The 18,882-nt window shown below is 35.1% G+C and overlaps 1 protein-coding gene across 1 annotated transcript in view; it reads right to left on the bottom strand.

Moving 5' to 3' along the window:
- TBC1D32 (TBC1 domain family member 32) overlaps positions 1–18,882 on the bottom strand; it is a 178,045-nt gene that overhangs the window by 83,359 nt on the left and 75,804 nt on the right. Inside the window, exon 23 of the mRNA XM_028509899.2 lies at positions 8,870–8,958. Coding sequence (XP_028365700.1) covers positions 8,870–8,958 — 89 coding nt within the window. The remainder of the gene's footprint in view (positions 1–8,869; positions 8,959–18,882) is intronic.

Raw genomic sequence — 18,882 nt, forward strand, 5'->3', positions numbered from 1 at the left:
ATTTTTTACTTTCCCTCTTAAAGTCATCTTATAAGTCAGATTTTTCACAAAGAAGATAGTTATGCATAAGATTGTTCATCATACTATGTATAAAGTCTACTGCTGTAGATAAATGTAAAATAACTGAAATTGCAAGTGATAAATTTTAAAAGCAGTTCTGTAAGTTAATATTCTTGAGTTTTGCTTTGAAGAAAATTAACAGTAAGTAGATAATATCAGGGTTTCAAATGTATTAGAAATATATTTTGGGATAACTACATTTAATATTTCTTTAATAATATTAAATTTTAATGTGTACATTTAATTAAAAATTACTTAATAAGATTTATGCTGTTAGTAAATAATTCTAGTCTGTAACAAATTTAATTTGAAGTCTGATATTAAGAAAACTATTAATATTCAATGTAATATTTCTCCAAGTGATACACAGTTTTTATATGGAGATAAAATATTATAGGGCAGAGCATTACATTCCCCCAACCTAAACATAGTTAAGAAAATTTTAAACTGCTAATCCTTGGGCAGGGATCAAAACTAAAACCAAAGGCAAAAAAGCAAAAATAAACAAATGGGACTATATAAATCTAAAAAGCTTCTGTCCTGCAGGGAAGTCATCAACAAAATGAATGGGCAACCTATTGAATGGTTAAAAATATTTCCAAATCATATCTTATAAGAGGTTAATATCCAAATATATGAACTCATATAACTCAATAGTAAAAACACAAACAACTTGATTAAAAAATGGGCAGAGCATCTATACAGATATTTTTCCCAGAGAGACATACAGATGAGCAATGTGTACATGAAAAGATGTTCAATGTCCCTAAACACTGGGGAAATACAAATCAAAACCACAATAAGATGTCCCATCACAGCTGTGAAAATGACCATTATCAAAGAGACAAGAAGTGACAAGTGCTGTTGAGGATGTGGAGAAAAGGAAACCCTTGTACACTGCTGGTGAGCATGTAAACTAAACCAGTGCAGCCACTACAGAAAACTATATGGAGCTTCCTCGAAAAGTTAGAACAGAACTACCATATGATGTAGCAATTTCACTTTTGGGGGTATTTATCCCAAGAAAATGAAAACATTAATTCAAAAGGGTAGATGCACCCCCCACCATTTTCACTGCAATGTTATTTACAATAGCCAAGACAGAGAAGCAGCCAGAGTATCCATCTATGAAGAAATAAAGAAATTAAATATATACAATGGTATATTATTCAGCAATATCAAATGAAACCTGGCCAGCTGCAACAACATGGATGAAAGCCATACAGAGAACGACAAATACCATATTATCTCACTTTACATGGAGTCTAAATTTAAAAGTAAAAAGACCTCATAGACACAGAAAACAGATGGGTGGGGCTGAACGAAATGGGTAAGGGGAATCAGAAGGTGCAAATTTCTAGTTATAGGAAAAGTAAGTCATCGAGATGTTATACAGCATGGGGAACATTGTTAAAAAACCCTATAGTGCACATTTGAAATTTGCCAAAACAGTAAATTCTCATCACAATTTTTAAAATATTGTTAACTATGTATGGTGATGAATGTTAACGAGACTTACTATGGTGATTATTCCCCAATACACACAAATACCAAATCATTATATTGTACACCTGAAACTAATATAATAAGTCAACTATACCTCAATTAAAACTAAGGAATTATAGAGACTAAAAAAACCATTGTGCCTGATTTGGTAACCTTAAAAGATAATGTCTTCAAAGTATAATTTACATGCAAATTTTTCAATAAATGCACAGCTTTCTTTTTAAAAATATTTTCAAGAAACTGTCTTATTCAATCAACAAATTTAGCAAATAAATGTTTACCAATAGCCAAAAAGTACTTGGCAAGGTGGTGGACACAAAAGTTAAGAAAAATAATACTCCTTCCAGATATTTAAGTTTTGGTCTCAGGGAGAAATAAATATTAAATCTATGGGAAGGACCATGAAGGCAGTGGCCATGCAGTAAAGACAAGATGAGAGTTGCGATCATAAGTCACAAAGGAAGTAATTCATAAAGCAATGTTGGCCTTCAAGGATGAGCCAAATTTGTGTAAGGAGACAAAAGTGAAGGCAATATTCAAGTCATAAAAAACAAGTACAGAGGCCATAATAACTCAGAACACCGTTCAGGCTGTGGAAAGGAAGAAAATAATGTGCACAGGGAAGGTGGAGATATATTATGCAGCTCCTTGAAGGCCACATAAAGGATTCCAAAACAGACAATTATTTTAAATGGGAAGGGTGAGGAAATTCATAAGGATGTATTTCTTTTCTGCATTAATTACTTCACATATTTTTCATTTCCCTAATATCTGATTCCTAACTAGGTAATGAGGTTAAAGAGAATGAGCACCACATCTTACTTGTCATAACATCCTCCACATCTAGCACAAAGCATAATAGTGCTCAATAAATATTGCTGAGTAAATAAAGTACATAAAAGTAAACCAAAAAATTATAAATCTTCATCTGCAGTCATATATAGTAGGTACTGCATATAGTATGTCATTACACCAAGTGACCCAGATTAGCCTAAACTCCCTCCAGGATAGTTTTTCCAGAGAAAAGGATAGGATCTCTGCCTCATGAAGCAGGTCGGGAAAAGGCAGAGCATCCTTCTAACACAGGTACAGACAGGAAAGGTGGCAGTCCAATGACCCCATCTATCATACTAGAGAGTCAATCATTACTGTCTAAAAATGAACTATAATGCTCAAGCCATTTGAAATGTTTTGCATAATATTTTCTTAAACTTAGGGAAATCTCTAGGGAAATTATTTCTGGAATAAAAAAAAACACTTATTTGAGATTCAACAATTTCTTCTGTGTCACTTGGGTTTCTTCCTTTCAAATACATTTCAGTTAGCATTTAAAATTACACAAATACCACGTGATCTTACTTACATGTGGAATATAATAAACAAAATAAACTAAGGAGCAAAATAGAATCAGAGGCATAGACACATGCGACAGAATGACAGCTATAAGAGGGAAGGGGGGAAGTGAGGACTGGCTGAAGGAAGGGGGAGAGATTAGCTGAAGAACATACATGCATAACCCATGGACATGGACAACAATATGGGGGTTGCCTGAGGGAACTGGGGGAACTTGCGAGAGCAAATGGGGTAAGACAACAACCGCAATAGCATAAACAATAAAAAATATTATATATAAAATGATGTAAAAATTTAAAATTATGATTTCATTTTTATACAAAGTCACTTATATTCTGTCTGTATATACATAAAAAGATGCCTACAATGATTTTCCTTTAAGTTAATAATGTTGCTTCAGAATTACTAAGAATTTCACTTAGTTATAATTAGTTTCCTGCATTGGTTAATTTCTTTATAGCAAAGATAAATTATTTGAAAAACAAAGGAAAAAAGTTAAGATGACTCTTAGTATTAAGCAATTGAATAGACAGTTAAGCCACTTAGTGATTTGTTTTGTTTGTGTTTTGTGGGAGGTGTTTCAATGTGTCAAGTTCATGATGTCTGAGAAATGTATGAACTGAGATGTCAGGAGGGAGTTGTACATATGAGTTTGCGAGTTCAGAATGATAGTTTAGAGTAGGGATATATATTTTGGGGCATCCACTGACATATAGATGATACTTAAAGGTAAATCTGTAAGTGGATGAACTAGTGGCAGAGAGTATACAGTAGTCCCCCTCATCTGTGGTTTTGCTTTCCAAGGTTTCATTTACCTGGAGTCAACTGTGATCTGAAAATATTAAATGGAAAACTGCAGAAATAAACAATTCTTAAGTTTCAAATTAGGGTGATAAAGTCTCATGCCAAACCACCCACGTCATCAATCATTCCTTCATCCAACGTACCCATGCTGTATAATATTAGTCACACACTTGTCACTCAGTAGCCCCTTGGTTGTCAAATCAACTGTAGCGATGCTGCAGTGCTTATGTTCTGGTAACCCTTATTTTCCTTAATAATCGCCCTAAAGTGCATGCGTATTGATGCTTGCAATGTGGATATGCTAAACAGAAGCAGTCAAGTGTGTGTGTGTATAGGAAAAAACATAGCATAGACATAGAGTTTCAGTACTATCTGTAGCTTCAGACATCCACTGCGGGGCTACTGTGGGTAAGAGGGGACTACTGCAACAACAAAAAGGGGCCTGGGACCAATACTAAGTAGTTGAACATTCAAAGCTTGCTTAGAGAATGCAACGGACAAGAAACAGCAGTCACAGAAGTGTGTGGTGTCACAGAAGCGAAGAAATGAGAACTTTCACACTAAAGAAATTGTCCACTATATCAAATGCTACTGATAGTTACAGAAAAACAAGAATTAAAAGAGAAGAATCTACTAGATTCATCATTATAAAGTTACAAGTAATGTTAAAATGAGCAGGGTGTGCAGTTCTGATAGAGCTATAGAGTCAACATCAAATCTATGTCGGCTGAGAAGCAGAGAGACTCGAGTAAGTGGGCATAGTTCGTACAAATTGCCTTTTGCTATAGTGAGAGACAGAGAAATAGGACAGTGGCTGGAGAGAGATGTAAGGTCAAAGAAAGTTTCTTTTTGCAGGTGTTCTGATCTGTTTCATTTTAACATGGGACATGGAATGCATGTCTGCACACTGATACCAATAGTGGTAAAGGGCAAACTTACCATATAAGATTTATAAGATCTTGGCAAATAAAAATTCAACATTTTAAATAGAATGTGATGGTGCTGAAATGTGAAAATCTGTATTTTACTAAGTCTCATATAGCCTCATCTTAATGCTGTGGATAACCTAAAGAAGTTCTATCAAACTTACCCTTATGCTAAATTTTTGAAGCAGGGGTAAAAATTAAGTAAATGGAACAGGGGTGCTGAATGTAAAAGTTAAACACATTAATGAGATGATCTGCTGAAGGGAACAGTACCATGAAGGTACAATTAGAAACAACCAAAACACTATGGGAGTGAAAGATACAGGTAACAATCCAAAACACACAGAAACACAAGATTTATGTAAGACAAAGCTATGATCTAAATTATCACTCAACTGGACCTCAATGACCAATGCTACACTGAAATTAGAAAAAAATGAAGTAACTTTAAAGTATGACTTAAAAATACAACAGAATTAAATATTGGGTTGGTTTAAAAAAGTCTGTTTAGTTTTTTTCCATAACATAAAAGGTATATTTCTCATTTGCACCAATAACTTATTTTTAACATTTAAGACATCAGTTTGATTACATCTGAAGTCAAGTTTATTCATAATTTAAACAGAAGATTGTGAACTTATTGATTATATCATTGGCTAAGGTGAGATGGCAGAAATCAAGCTTTATACAAATTACCCTTGAGAAAGCTCTAACATTTCATTATAGGTTTTCCAGAATGAAAGCAGATGGAAGCTAAAAATTTTCACCAATAACTTTATTGATTTGGATATTTTGAGTATGTCAGATATCTCCCATGCGGTATGATGCTGATTGCTCTCAATTAATGTCTTGATTGGACTGCTATCAACTTCAACCAGTCTACCCGACCGTGGAGCATCATCCAGCTAGAAGTCTCCAGCATGAAACTTCACAAACCACTTTTGACACATTTGATCAGTCACAGCACCTTCTCCACACAGTGCACAAATCTTTTTTTTTTTTTGTATTTCAGTTGTATTTTTACCTTTCTTGAAATACTAAAGCATAATATGCCAAAGTGTTGTGCATATTTTCATCTTCAATATTAAAACAGCTACACAAAAATTCACCAATTTTGATAAGTTTTGGTAAATGCACACACATCACTGCTGACATAATACAATCTAACAAAAATGTTTAGAATGAAGTTAAAGACAACTAGGTGCTACTAGAGCCATCTTACAGAAAAAAACAAATGAACTTTTTGGTCAACCCAGTATTATAAGAAAGATCTTCACAATACAATGAAATAAATTTCTTGTCAATTAAAAACTTGTTAAAAGGCACATAAAATACAAATGTCTTCAAGAAAGTGATTTTATCATTTTCTTTGAATACTAACACACCAAACTATTTGACAGCATACAGAAGACTACTGGGATACTGAAAAAAATGAAGACAAAATGTATTTCCTAGTAAAACACAAAAACAATAAAGAGAAAATAAATAAAAATCAATATTTAAAGAACTACTACTGTTACATTTATTACTAACATTTTTATAGTGCTTGTTACAAGACAAACACTGTTTTAAGCTTTATTTTTCATATGTAATTCTTACAATAATTCTGAAAAATATAGTTTTCCTCCATTTTACAGATGAGTAACGGAGACCTCACCTCACATAACTAGTGGACAACAGGCAGTGTACTCCCGAGTCTGTGTTGCTAACTGACTACTATACCGCACAACTCTATTATATGTATCAGCAAGGAAATGGCAAGTTTTCTAGTGTAGGATAGATGGACTCCATTAGGGTATTACGAGAAAGCACACACTATGGAAATTGATGTATTCGGTTCCCAGGAGCACTGTGCTTCTTGGACTGCTTTGTACATAACTTAAAATCCTATTGTTATTTTTTTTTGCCAGAATAATAAAGAAAAACACTATTCTATCAAAAAATAGAGAAAACAGGAAGAAATTCATTTAATATGTCAACAACAAAAGGCCAAAATCTGTGTTCTATAATGACAAAACTCAGAAACATAATTGCCATGCAAAAGGAGGTTCTATTGAATGAATTTTTCCTAATATTCCTCAACACTTTGCTATGTGATACATCAGATGTTATACACAGAAAGTTAAAATTTAGTGTGAAATTCATTTAGAGATAAAGGGCACATCATCCAATGGACTGTAACAGCTGCAGATTTTTACATCTTTGAACTGTTAATGAATGGTTAAATGAAGCTCGGCTATTAATGAGTGGTTAAAAAAATTTTGAGTCCAAGATCTATAATATACATTAGTATCAGATAATTCTAATTTTAGAATAGTAATTGCTTTATTTCTTTGGCAGAGCATTCTCCATGACCCTCTCCCTCATGCCTGAAAAAGTTATTTTGCTAGTAGAAAGAAGAAAAAAATCTTAAACCTAAGAATATTTCTTTAATTCAGCTGCTTTTAGAGATAGTAATGTGTAGATCAAGAAAGCAGTTATATGTCTCAATGTGACCAAAAGTTAAGAATTTTATGATTCTCTGTAGCCCAAACGCCTCTATTTCTCCTTCTCACCCCAACCCTGTCCATTTGAACATGCTAAATAAAATCTTAAAGAATATGCAAGGTCTGTTCAGAAAGTATCCATCCATATGAGTGAAGTAGAGATTTCATTGACGAAGACATAAGATACAAGAACTACTGCACACAAGACAATGACGTCTCAGTCCCCTTTAAAGTAGGCCCCTTGAGACCTCACATAGCTCTCCCAGTATCCCTTCCACTTTCAAAACATGGTCATGATCTTGCTGTGACTTTGCTGCACCTTCTTCAGATGTGGAGAAGCAGGCAACTTCCATTGGGATGACTGGGCCCTGGTTTCTGAATCATAGCCACAGACCCATGATTCATCTATGGTTATGACCTTCTTGAGGAAATCTGGTTTATTGGTAGTAGTTTGAATCAAATCATTAGCAACTACACCACAATGATCTTTCTGGTATCAGAAGCTGAGAAATGAATTTTGCCACGACATGTTTCATGACAAGATCCTGAGTCAAAATCTCGGACACAGCAGTTGTTGGAATCCCCACATCAACTTCTAGTTCTCTCACTGTCAGTTGCCAATCTTCGCTGATTATAGGCTGTACGCATTCAACATTCTCAGGTGTTCTCCTTGTTGCAGGCCTTCCAGAACATGGATCACTTTCAACAGATTCTCAACCATCTTTGAAGCATTTATGTCACACTTTTTTAAAAGATATTATTTATTTATTTTTAGACAGAGGGGAAGGGGCAGAGGAAGAGAGGGAGGGAAATATCAATGTGTGGTTGCCTCCCGTGCACCCCCCACAGGGGACCTGGCCCACAACCCAGACAAGTGCCCTGACAGGGAATTGAACCAGTGACATTTTGCTTTGCAGGTTAGCACTCAATCCACTGAGCCACACCAGCCAGGGCTGGACCACACTTTTATCTACACTGTACTCATTGCATCATCCACAAAAGCTTTCTGAATCATCCAAATAGTTTCCACAGAGGAATGTTCAAGCTTAATGCAAAATTTGAAGCAGATGTGTTGCTCTCCTCTCATAGTCAGTTTGAATGCAATAGCCACACAGTACACACGCTAACACCATGGTGTCTACCACCCCCACTGACTAGTACGGTGAAGTCATCATTGTTCACACACATGCACTGCAGTCCACTCTCCCTGTCTGCCAGGTTACACTGATGCCACACAAACTGTTCTTGTTATATTAACAGTGGCTGGACTTTTTCTGGACAGCTCTCATACACTCAACCAGAAAGATTTAAAACTTGGATAACTGAAATTATACAATATGATTAACATAAAGGAACAAAATTTGGGTTTCAAGATAAATCAGCTATTTCTAGGCCCCTTCTGAGACTATATTATGGCAGGAACCTAACCTAGTATAAAACCAGGAAGCCCCAATTCATTCCTGAGTAAACTATATAGTCCGCCAAATGCCTCTGTAAATCTAACAAAAGTGGAAGACACTGCAATAACACAGAACCCAAATGTAGACAGAGGCCATAATATAAAAATATAATGGCTATAATTTACTTTGTATGTAATATTACAGGAAGGCAAATTACTTTTAAATATGCTTTAAAATTAGATTATTTTAAATACTTTTTGAAAGTATATGGAACAGATGTTTTTATCATGTTTTTGCAATATCAAAATATATCAAGTAATATTTAGTATCTTACCTTAGACCAAAGATGTGTGATTGCTCATAGTTGAATAAAGAACGAATCTTAGCTTCAGAATTCAAAATTATTAGTCTATCAATAATATCCTGAAAAAAAAAAAAGACTTAGAGTGAGACTGGGCTTAACTGAAACCATTTAAAGAAAATCAAATAAACATTTATTTAGATTCGTGGTTCTTAAACTTGGCTTTACATTTGAACCACATAGGGAGCTGTTAAAAAAAGTTACTAATGCCTGAATCTCATTCCTAAAGATTCTAAATTAACTGGTTTGGGCATAGCCTGGCCATTAAGATTTGTGAAAGTTTGTGAAACAAATTATCTAATGTTTAGTCACAGTAGAAAACTGCTAATTTATATCCCATTCTGGTACTGTGTGATCAGTTTATGTAGCTGGTTAAGTACTGATTAAACTGCTAAAAATGTAAATTACTCTGAAAAACAAATATGAAATCTACAAATGTGAAGTATGAACAGTTTTACCTAATAACTATTTGAGATTTTGTTAATATGTATTCTCTGTTCACATAAATAAGTGGTTTCCAACCCTGGTTCAACACTGAAAACACCCAGGAAACTAGATAGATGATAAATAGATAGATAGATAGATAGATAGATAGATAGACAGACAGATAGATGGATGTATGTCCAGGATCTATCCTGGAACAACTAAGTCACCATCAGTGGGGTATAACATTAAAATCCTTTTGAAAGCTCCCCAAGTTGTTGAAGTGGGTAGCCAGGCATGAGCACCTCTGATGCAAGAACAGGGAAACCTGATGACCTACATGTCACCAGCTGTCCAAAACACTGACAACTTCAACCTACCACACAATTTTGAGCGCTCTATAAAGCCTTTCTTTCTATAATGCCCTGCTTTTGTGTGTACCTTCAGATTCAGGCCTAAGAAATGTAGGCAAACACTTGTGCCTCACAACCCCCACTTTCCAGACCAAGAAAATTGCTACCCGCTAGTAAGTATAAATCCAAGATAATTCTGTGACCAGTAGGGCAAAAGAAGAGAGGTTTCATTATGGAATAAAGTCATGTAATATTTACTGAGGTCTATGTGAGTGGTAGAACAAACATCATACCATCAAATAAGTAGAGGCCGGAGAATGAGTTTGTAAGGAGTAGGTCATAATGGATATCTCAAAAATCACACTTAAAAATACTGATCAAAACATAATATAAACTAAATGGTGCATAAACTTACCTTGTAAAAGTTTATACCCAAAACTTAAGAATGCATTTACCATTCTACAGATACCTCGTAAAAATGTGTAAATAATATTAGCAGAAGAATTCACAATCATCAAATATTAAATAAACTGCCTATCAAGAATAAAAAGATTGTGCTCTTAAAATAATCTGTCATTGTTGTCTGCTGCTTAGCTGAGCACTCTTTGTTTCGAATATTATGACAGAATAAAACTTGTTCAGATTCCCAGCTTCATATTTGTATTCTCATTAATTGCCCCACTGCTTTCTCCCTTCCTTTACTAATTTTTCCACTCTGACAGGCCTGATTTGGCTCGGCTGACAGATTTGGCTTGGACAAAGTCAAGAACTCTCCTTGACTTTGCCCAAGCACCTGGACACTATCAAGTAGTTTTTGCAGTAGACATGTGGAGAAACTCATTTGCTATGTAGTTCTCCTTCAAACAGGTGTTTGTTCAAATAGGTAGATATTTTCATTACATGCTATTACAATATTTAAGAAATGATCCATTATTACCTTTTACCGTAGTAAATCTTCACAAATTGATCTGGAATTGATTATGTACCACTAGCTTTTTCTTACCTGAGAGGAGGGAGACTGTCAGTTCCTAGCAGTCTCTAAAAGGATTATTAGAGATTTCTGTTCATTCCTAGGGTACTAATATAAGTGACTAAAATTGGAACAGTTATCTGATTATTAAGTTCAGACTATTTGATAGCCGATGTTACCTTGTCACTCTAAAGTTCTCACTCTGAATCTAAGTACTAGATACGGTAACAATAAAAAAGATAGAGAATGTATTACCAAGAAACTAATGGAAGAGTAGATTACAGTCATCTATCAATGATAATGCATTTTCAGAAAACAAATGTTACAGTAAGTAATTTCTTCTCCAAAGAGGATTACATTGATGGATCACCACTTAGGGAACAAAACAAAACTCCTGGGAAGCCTGCCTTATGAAGAACTTCAGTTTCTAAGCACTGCAATGCCTGTCAGGAAGGCTGTTTCCTACATCAACAGCTTCCCAGCAACCACCTTGTGCAAGAAAGGCTTGAGACTCACAAAAAGTAGTCTGAAACTCTCTTTCTTAAAAAAACATTACCCAACTCAAGAATATGTTTAATAATATAGTAGACCATAATGAGACTGAGACTGGAAAAATGAAGAGAAAGTGTATCTATCCTATAAAATACACATTTATTTAAGTGCATACTCTGCTTACACTTGTGTCTGACCATGTTTGTGCTATCTGACCCCTTTCATTTAAGAAAGGGCCAAGTGAAGGGTGAGGCACTGGTCAATCACAAAGCCAATATTCCTGCACCTGCACTACTAGGAGTCGCTTATGCCTAGCTAGTCCATGAACATCCACAAACAAAACTCAGTCTGTCCAGAAAGGTCCTCCAAAGCCAGGAGTATATTAGTCAATTCTGGCTGCTGTAACAAAATATCATAGGCTGGGGGCTTATAAAGAATAGAAATTTTATTTTTTCACTGTTCTGGAGGCTGGGAAGTCAAAGATCAAGGTGTCACAAGATTCTATGTCTGCTGAGGCCCTACTTTCTGGTCCATAGTCATGTTTTCAATGCATCCTCACATGACAGACAGGGAAAGGGAACCCTCTGCAGTCTCTTTAATAAGGCACTGATCGCCTCTTAAATTCCCCAAATCCAGGTATCATTACACTGGGAATTAGGGTTTGGGTGTTTTTTTTCCTAAAGATTTTGTCTTTTTCTTTTTTTTTAATTGTTGTTCAGGTATAGTTGTGAATTAGGTTTCAACATAAGAATTTTAGGGGCATACAAACAGTTTCCAGCAGAGCAGTAGAGGAAAGTGCCTCTCTCCTGCCTGGTGATAGAGTGAGTTACATAGTGACATTGTTCCCACACCCAAAAATGATCCCGCAAAAAAAAAAGAGAGAGAAAAAAAGATGTGTCCATGTCTTAATTCCCAGAGCCTATGATTACTGCCATATTTACAAAAGAGGTCTGTGCAAAGGTAATTAAATTAAGAATCTTGAGATAAGAGCTTCCTAGGTTATAAGAGAAAGACAAAGAGGTAACTCCATACTTCTTTCCACAGTGGATGCACCGATCCTCATTCTCACCAACAATGCAGGAGGGTTCCCTTTTCTCCACATCCTCACCAACACTTGTTGCTTGTTGATTTATTGATGGTAGTCACTCTGACAGGTGTGAGGTGATATCTCATTGTGGTTTTAATTTGCATTTCTCTGATGATTAGTGACACTGAGCATCTTTTCATATGTCTACAGACCATTGCAAAAAATTAAAAATGAAACTGCCTTATGACACAGTGATTCCACTTCTGGGAATTTATCTGAAGAAACTCAAAACACTAATTTGAAAGAACATATACACCCCTATGTTCACTCCAGTGTTATGTACAATAGCCAAAATTTGGAAGCAGTCCAAGTGTCCATTAGCAAACAAGTAACTAAGACAGCTATGGCGTATTTACTCAATGGAATACTACTCAGCAGTAAAAAAAAAAAGAAGAAGAAGAAGAAAATTTACTATTTGCAATAGCATAGATGTATATGGAGAACATTATGCCAAGTGAAATAAGCCAGTCAGAGAGAGATAAGTAACACATGATTTCACTCTCATGTAGAATCCAACGAACAAACTGAACTGCTAAAATAGAGACAGACTCATAGAGAGCAGGCTGGCAGCTCTGGGGATTGGGGGGAGCTGGGCATGGAGGGAATGAGCAAAAAGGAAAAAAGACAGAAAGAACTCATGGACTCCATGACGGTGTAGTGATTGTGGGAGAGAAGGGGGTGGGTGGATGTGGGAGAGGATATAGGGGAAATAAATCATAATGGAAAAAAATAAATAATTTTTAAAAAGAAAAAAAGACAAAGACATTTAAGGCAGAGAAGGAGCAGGCCATGTGAAAATGGAGGCAGAAAATAGAGTTATGTAGCAACACCCAGAAGCTGGAAGAGGAAAGGAAAGCTTCTCCCCTGAACCCTTTGGAGGGAATGAGGCCCTACTAACTTGTTGACTTCAGACTTCTGGCATCCTGAGTTAATAGATAATAAATTTATGTTGTTTTAAGCCACCTGGATTGTGGTGATTTGTTATGGAATCTCTAGGAAACTAATACAATGGGAGATGGGGAAGATGTCAATATGGAGTAACAGGAGTCCCATGTCCTCTCCCGTAGAGAATGCCATCTGGAGAAGAAGAACATACTAATGATAATTATAGCAAACAATTATATAGCACTTATCTGCCAGGCAGTGCTTTAATCTTTCATGTTTCATTTAATTCAATTCATTTAATTGTCACAGCAACCCTGAGACAGGAATGTTATTGCCCTTTTTTAACAGAGAAGAAACATAAGGTCTAAGTTGCCAAGGTCATACCACTCATAACAGGCAGAACCAGAACCAGTCTGGCTTCAGGAAACAAACTCATAACAACAGCTACACTATGTATATGCCTTTCAACAAAACCAAGCTGGACAGCAGGAATACGAAAGGGTGCAAGGTGGATGGAGCCATGGGGATCAATGGAGGGACAGACAGATATTGACCTGACTGCCTTCAAAGTTCTAGTTCCCTTGTCCCTGATTTTCTTACAAGTTGGTTAGGAAAGTGAACACATATCTTCTTTTGCCTAAACTAACTAAATTGGTATTCTCTAAGAACCAAAGGAATCCTACCTGATACACCACTTATATAACTGAAAAGCAATCCAAAATTGTACCTGTTAGAGCAGCAATTTTCAACAGGTACTACAAGAGACAGTGGTGTGTCACAACAATTTTTAAAACATGCAATGCCTGACTCCTCAGCTAAGGAGCACTGATCTCTTTTCCTTTATATTGTTAAATCAATAAAGCGACAACAGCCAACACAACAATAGCCATCCAGTGTGAATAAATTAAAATTATACCTATTTTTCTCAGATTGGCAAATATGTATTTTTTGCTATGTCACAGAATTTTAGTAATTAGTTCATGTGTGCCATGAGATGAAAAAGGTTGAAAATTGCTACATTAGAGGGAAAGAATATTTGTGTCATTCACCTTTAATATACTTCAATATAACCCTGTGAGAATTATTCACAAGGCCTATAATTTTGGTGGATACCTGATTCAAAAACCATGAAAACTTAAGAGCAAATGTACCCACAATAAAAAGAATTCCCTAAAATTGAGAAGAAAGTGAATAATGCAAATAGAAAAACAGCAAAAATAAACTGAAAGACCATAAAGAAAGGAAGAAATGTCAATGGCCATCAAATATATGAAAAGATATTTGGTTCATAATGAGAAAAATACAAATTGCCCTGGTTGGCATAGCTCAGTGGATTGAGTGCAGGCTGCGAACCAGTGTCGCAGGTTCGATTCCCAGTCAGGGTACATGCCTGGGTTGCAGGCCATGATCCCCAGCAACCGCACATTGATGTTTCTCTCTCTCTCTCCCTTTCTCCTTCCCTTCCCTCTCTAAAAATAAATAAATAAAATCTAAAAAAAAAAATTACAAATTAACACTTCTCTTCTATCAGACAAATATCTAAATCCCTGAACACATATAATCTTCTCAATGAGATTGTCCAGAAAGAAGCACTTAATATCTTATTCATGGGAATGCAGATATCCCATATATTGCTAGATTTTTATCCACAGGAATAAAAATCTAGCAATATATACCAAAATTACATGTGAACCTACCTTTCACCCAGTATACCACTTCTAGAAATCTAGCCCAAAGGTACTATATGGTAGGCAGAATTCCAAAATGGCCCCAAGATTCTCAGGTCTTAAACTCTATAACAAGTACCATGATAGTGAAAAGATTTTTGCAGATGTAATTAGTCCCACATTATTTGCATTTAAAATAGGAGATTATCAGGATGGTCCTGATCTCATCACCTGAACCACTGAAAAGCAAACAGTGTTCTCAGGCTGATCACAGGAGAGGAAGTCAGAGACATACAAAGATGACAGGGATCTGATATGAGAGAGGTTCTTCCTTCCCGACACAGAAGGGGCCACAGGACAAAGCCCTGAATGCAGCCCAAGTGACAGCCAGCAGGAAACCAGGTACTTGAGTCCTACAACTACAAGAAACTAAACAACAAGAATGAATTTGGAAGTGAGTATTTCCCCAAAGCCTCCAGACAAGCACTGGCCATCACACTGATTTCAGCCTTGTAATACTCTGGGCAGAAAACGCAGGCAAACAGTGCTGTCTTCTAACCTACAAAATTTTGAACTAATAAATGGGTGTTATTTTAATTTTACTAATTAATTTGGTAGCAATTTGTTATGCAGCAATAGGAAAAATGTATAAACACTGGAAATAGAATATAGTACAAGCCAAGGTTTTTAATTTTGGCATAATTTACAAGAGCAAAAAAATTTAAATTTCCACCAGTAGACAACTGGATGAATAAACCATAGCACATCCACACAATAGAATACTATGCAGAAGGATGCACTATAGTATTGAGTACTATAAAAAGGACGAGGAAAAGCTCTATATACTGCTATAAAGTAATCTCAAAGATAATAGAATTTTTAAAAATGCAAAGGGCTGGATGGTGTTTATATCATACTATGTTTTATTTAAGGAATCTGGGGGAAAAGAAAATAGATTCTTCTCCAAAGGGACAGAAGATAAATTAAAAACTAATAACTGTTAGCTATAAAGCAGAACTACAAAATAAAACTTTCTGCAGTGATGGGAATGTTCTCTCTCAGCGCTGTCCAGCATGGTAGCCATCAGTCACATATGGATTCATGGGCACTTAAAAACTTAAAATGTGGATAGAAATTAAAGAAAATAAATTTCTAACTTTATTCATTTGTAAATAATCTAAAGTTAAACATCTACATGTAGCTAGTACCTATTATACTAAAAGCCAAATCCTATGGAAAAAGAAAAAATGGAATTAATATGTAAGAACATTCTGTGAATATACCTTTTATGTATGGAAATCACAAATTTTTCTATAATTTAAAAGAAAAAATTAAGACAAAAAAAGGAAAACAGCCTATCTAAATTTCAAACATTCTGAAACAAACCTATTATTAAATTAGTGGCATAACTAGGCCAAGTAAAGCTTACTTACTTCAAATGACTTTAAAACACAGTGTTTTGATAGTAAATCCTCAATGGCATATATTTTAAGGACAAAATGAACTGAAAAGAAATGTCAGTATGGATTCACTAATCTTATTTTGAAACTATTATATGTACATTATACAAAACTAGAAATTTTATTCATTCATTAAGAACCAAGTTTTTCAGTGAAAGAAAAAATAAATAAAAACAAGTAAAAAAAAATACCAATATAGGCTCATGATTAATTTTTCTCTTAAACAAACTATTGTATTTTTCCCCTTGGCTATTCACTGAAAGGACTAGTAATAATGATACTCCTAAAGAATGAACATTCCTAGTTTCCTAGTACCCAGATTATAGTTTCTAAATTCCACTTCCTACCAAAAAACAAACAAACAAACAAACAAAACCCCCAAGGATTTGAAGATGGCTGATTCCAGATGTGAGACAGAAAAATATATATGATAAATCTGAAATATCTTATATAAGAAAGCAAAAAAACCCCAAAATATTAAACACTGATAAATACATGTTAAAAATGATCAATAGCCAAAGAAGGAATATCATGAGCATCAAAACAATAATTATTGCATTGGACTGAAACATACTCATGTAAAAATTGAAGTTCATAATGATAATAATAAATCTTCTTTTGGAGATACTAAAGCACCAATTTATTACTCTAAAATTCATTAAAAAATAGAAAAATTAAGCACTTATTCTGCCATTTCTAAAAGAATTACATTTCAGCATTTCCTTTATTAAATAATTCTAGTTAAATAGAACAAGAATGACAGAATCACCAATTTATACCTCCTAATAAAACAATGACTCAGTAACCCAGGACAAGTAACGCAGTTCCTTCAATAAATCAATGACATAAAAACAAAAAGAGATCAAGAACTGTTTTAGAATAAAAGAGATGTAAAAGATGTAATGACTGAATGCAACATGTGGACCTTGTTTGGGTTTTGACCCGACCAACTGTTAAAAAAGGGTATCTTTGAGACAACAAAGGAAACTACTATATCAACAACATATTAAATATATTAACGGGTTACAGCTACATAAGCTTTCATATATAATAAAGGTTTACAAGGTGGTAAGTCAAACCAAAATGAAATCCCAAAAAGTCCTTATCAGTCAGAGATAAATATTTACAGATATATTGACATTATACCCAAAATATGCTTTATAAATCTCCATAAGAAAGAGAGAAAGAGAGAAAGAGAGAAAGAGAGAAAGAGAGAAAGAAAGAAAGAAAGAAAGAAAGAAAGGGAGGGAGGGAGGAGGGAGGGAGGGAAGGAGGGAGGGAGGGAGGAGGGGGAGGGGAAAAGAAAAGAGAAAAGGACAGAAGGCATAAAGGAGAAAAAACTGGAAAATAGTAGAGAAATATATGGAAGAACATGGTCAGAATATTGATAAAAGCTGAAGTTTACCAATTGATATATGGGAGTTCATTATATTATTTTTTAATATAATGTGTTGGCCAAAAGGTTAGTTAGGTTTTTTCCATAAGATGGCTCTAGTAGCCTCTTAGTTGTCTTTAACTTCATTTGAAACAATTTTGTTAGATTGTATTGTGACAGCTATCATATCAGTATGAATTTTTTTAAAACTTATTAAAATTGGTGAATTTTTGTATAGCCATTTTATTTATTATTGTTCAAGTGCAGTTGTCTCCATTCTCCCCCAACCACTCCATCTCACCACCGACCCCCACCTCCCAACCTCAATCCTACCCCTCTTTGGCTTTGTCCATGTGTCCTTTATACATGTTCCTTGATGACCCTTCCCCTTCTTCCCCCCATTATCCCCCTCTGTCTTCTCCTCTGGTTTACTGTCAGTTTGTTCTTATTTCAATGTTTCTGACTATATTTTTGCTTGCTTGTTTGTTTTGTTGATTAGGTTCCACTTATAGGTGAGATCATACAGTATTTGTCTTTCACCGCCTGACTTATTTCACTTAGCATATAGACATTTTAATATTGATGATGGAAGAAAATACCCAACATTTTTGGTGTATTATGCCGATAGATAAAACCACAACTGAATCACACAAAAAGATTTGTGCAGTGTGTGGAGAAGATGCTGGGACTGATTGAATGTGTCAACAGTGGTTTGTGAAGTTTTATGCTGCTGATTTCTCCCTGGATGATGCTCCAGAGTCAGACAGACCAGTTGAAGTTGATGGCAATCAAATAGAGACATTAATTGAGAACAATCAAAGTTATGCCATGTGGGAGGTAGCTGACATACTCAAAATATCCAAATAAATAAAATTATTGGTGAAAATGAAAAATGTGTCTTTATTTTACAGGAGAAAAACTAAATGGACTCTTTGGCCAACCCAATATGTTTGAAAATGCCCACAAAATAAAGAAAGCACACACATTCACAAATATGTGTACATACACAGAGACACATACACACACACAAAGACGCACACAGACACACACAGACACACACACACACACCAGATTTCACTGTTACTTCCTAGGGTTCTTGCCATCGTGGGACTTCCAAAGAAAATAAAAAGTTACTGAGTTAAATCCTTTTGAATAAAACCTAGGGCCCAAGTCACTAAGTGTCTAGGCCTAGCCAGTAACAAATAATTAAACAGTGATGTTACTGAGAACCTACCATGCTCATAGCACCAAAAAAAGAGAGAAAAATACCACAC

This window comes from Phyllostomus discolor, chromosome 4 (assembly GCF_004126475.2).
Source record: "Phyllostomus discolor isolate MPI-MPIP mPhyDis1 chromosome 4, mPhyDis1.pri.v3, whole genome shotgun sequence".
Lineage (NCBI taxonomy): Eukaryota > Metazoa > Chordata > Mammalia > Chiroptera > Phyllostomidae > Phyllostomus > Phyllostomus discolor.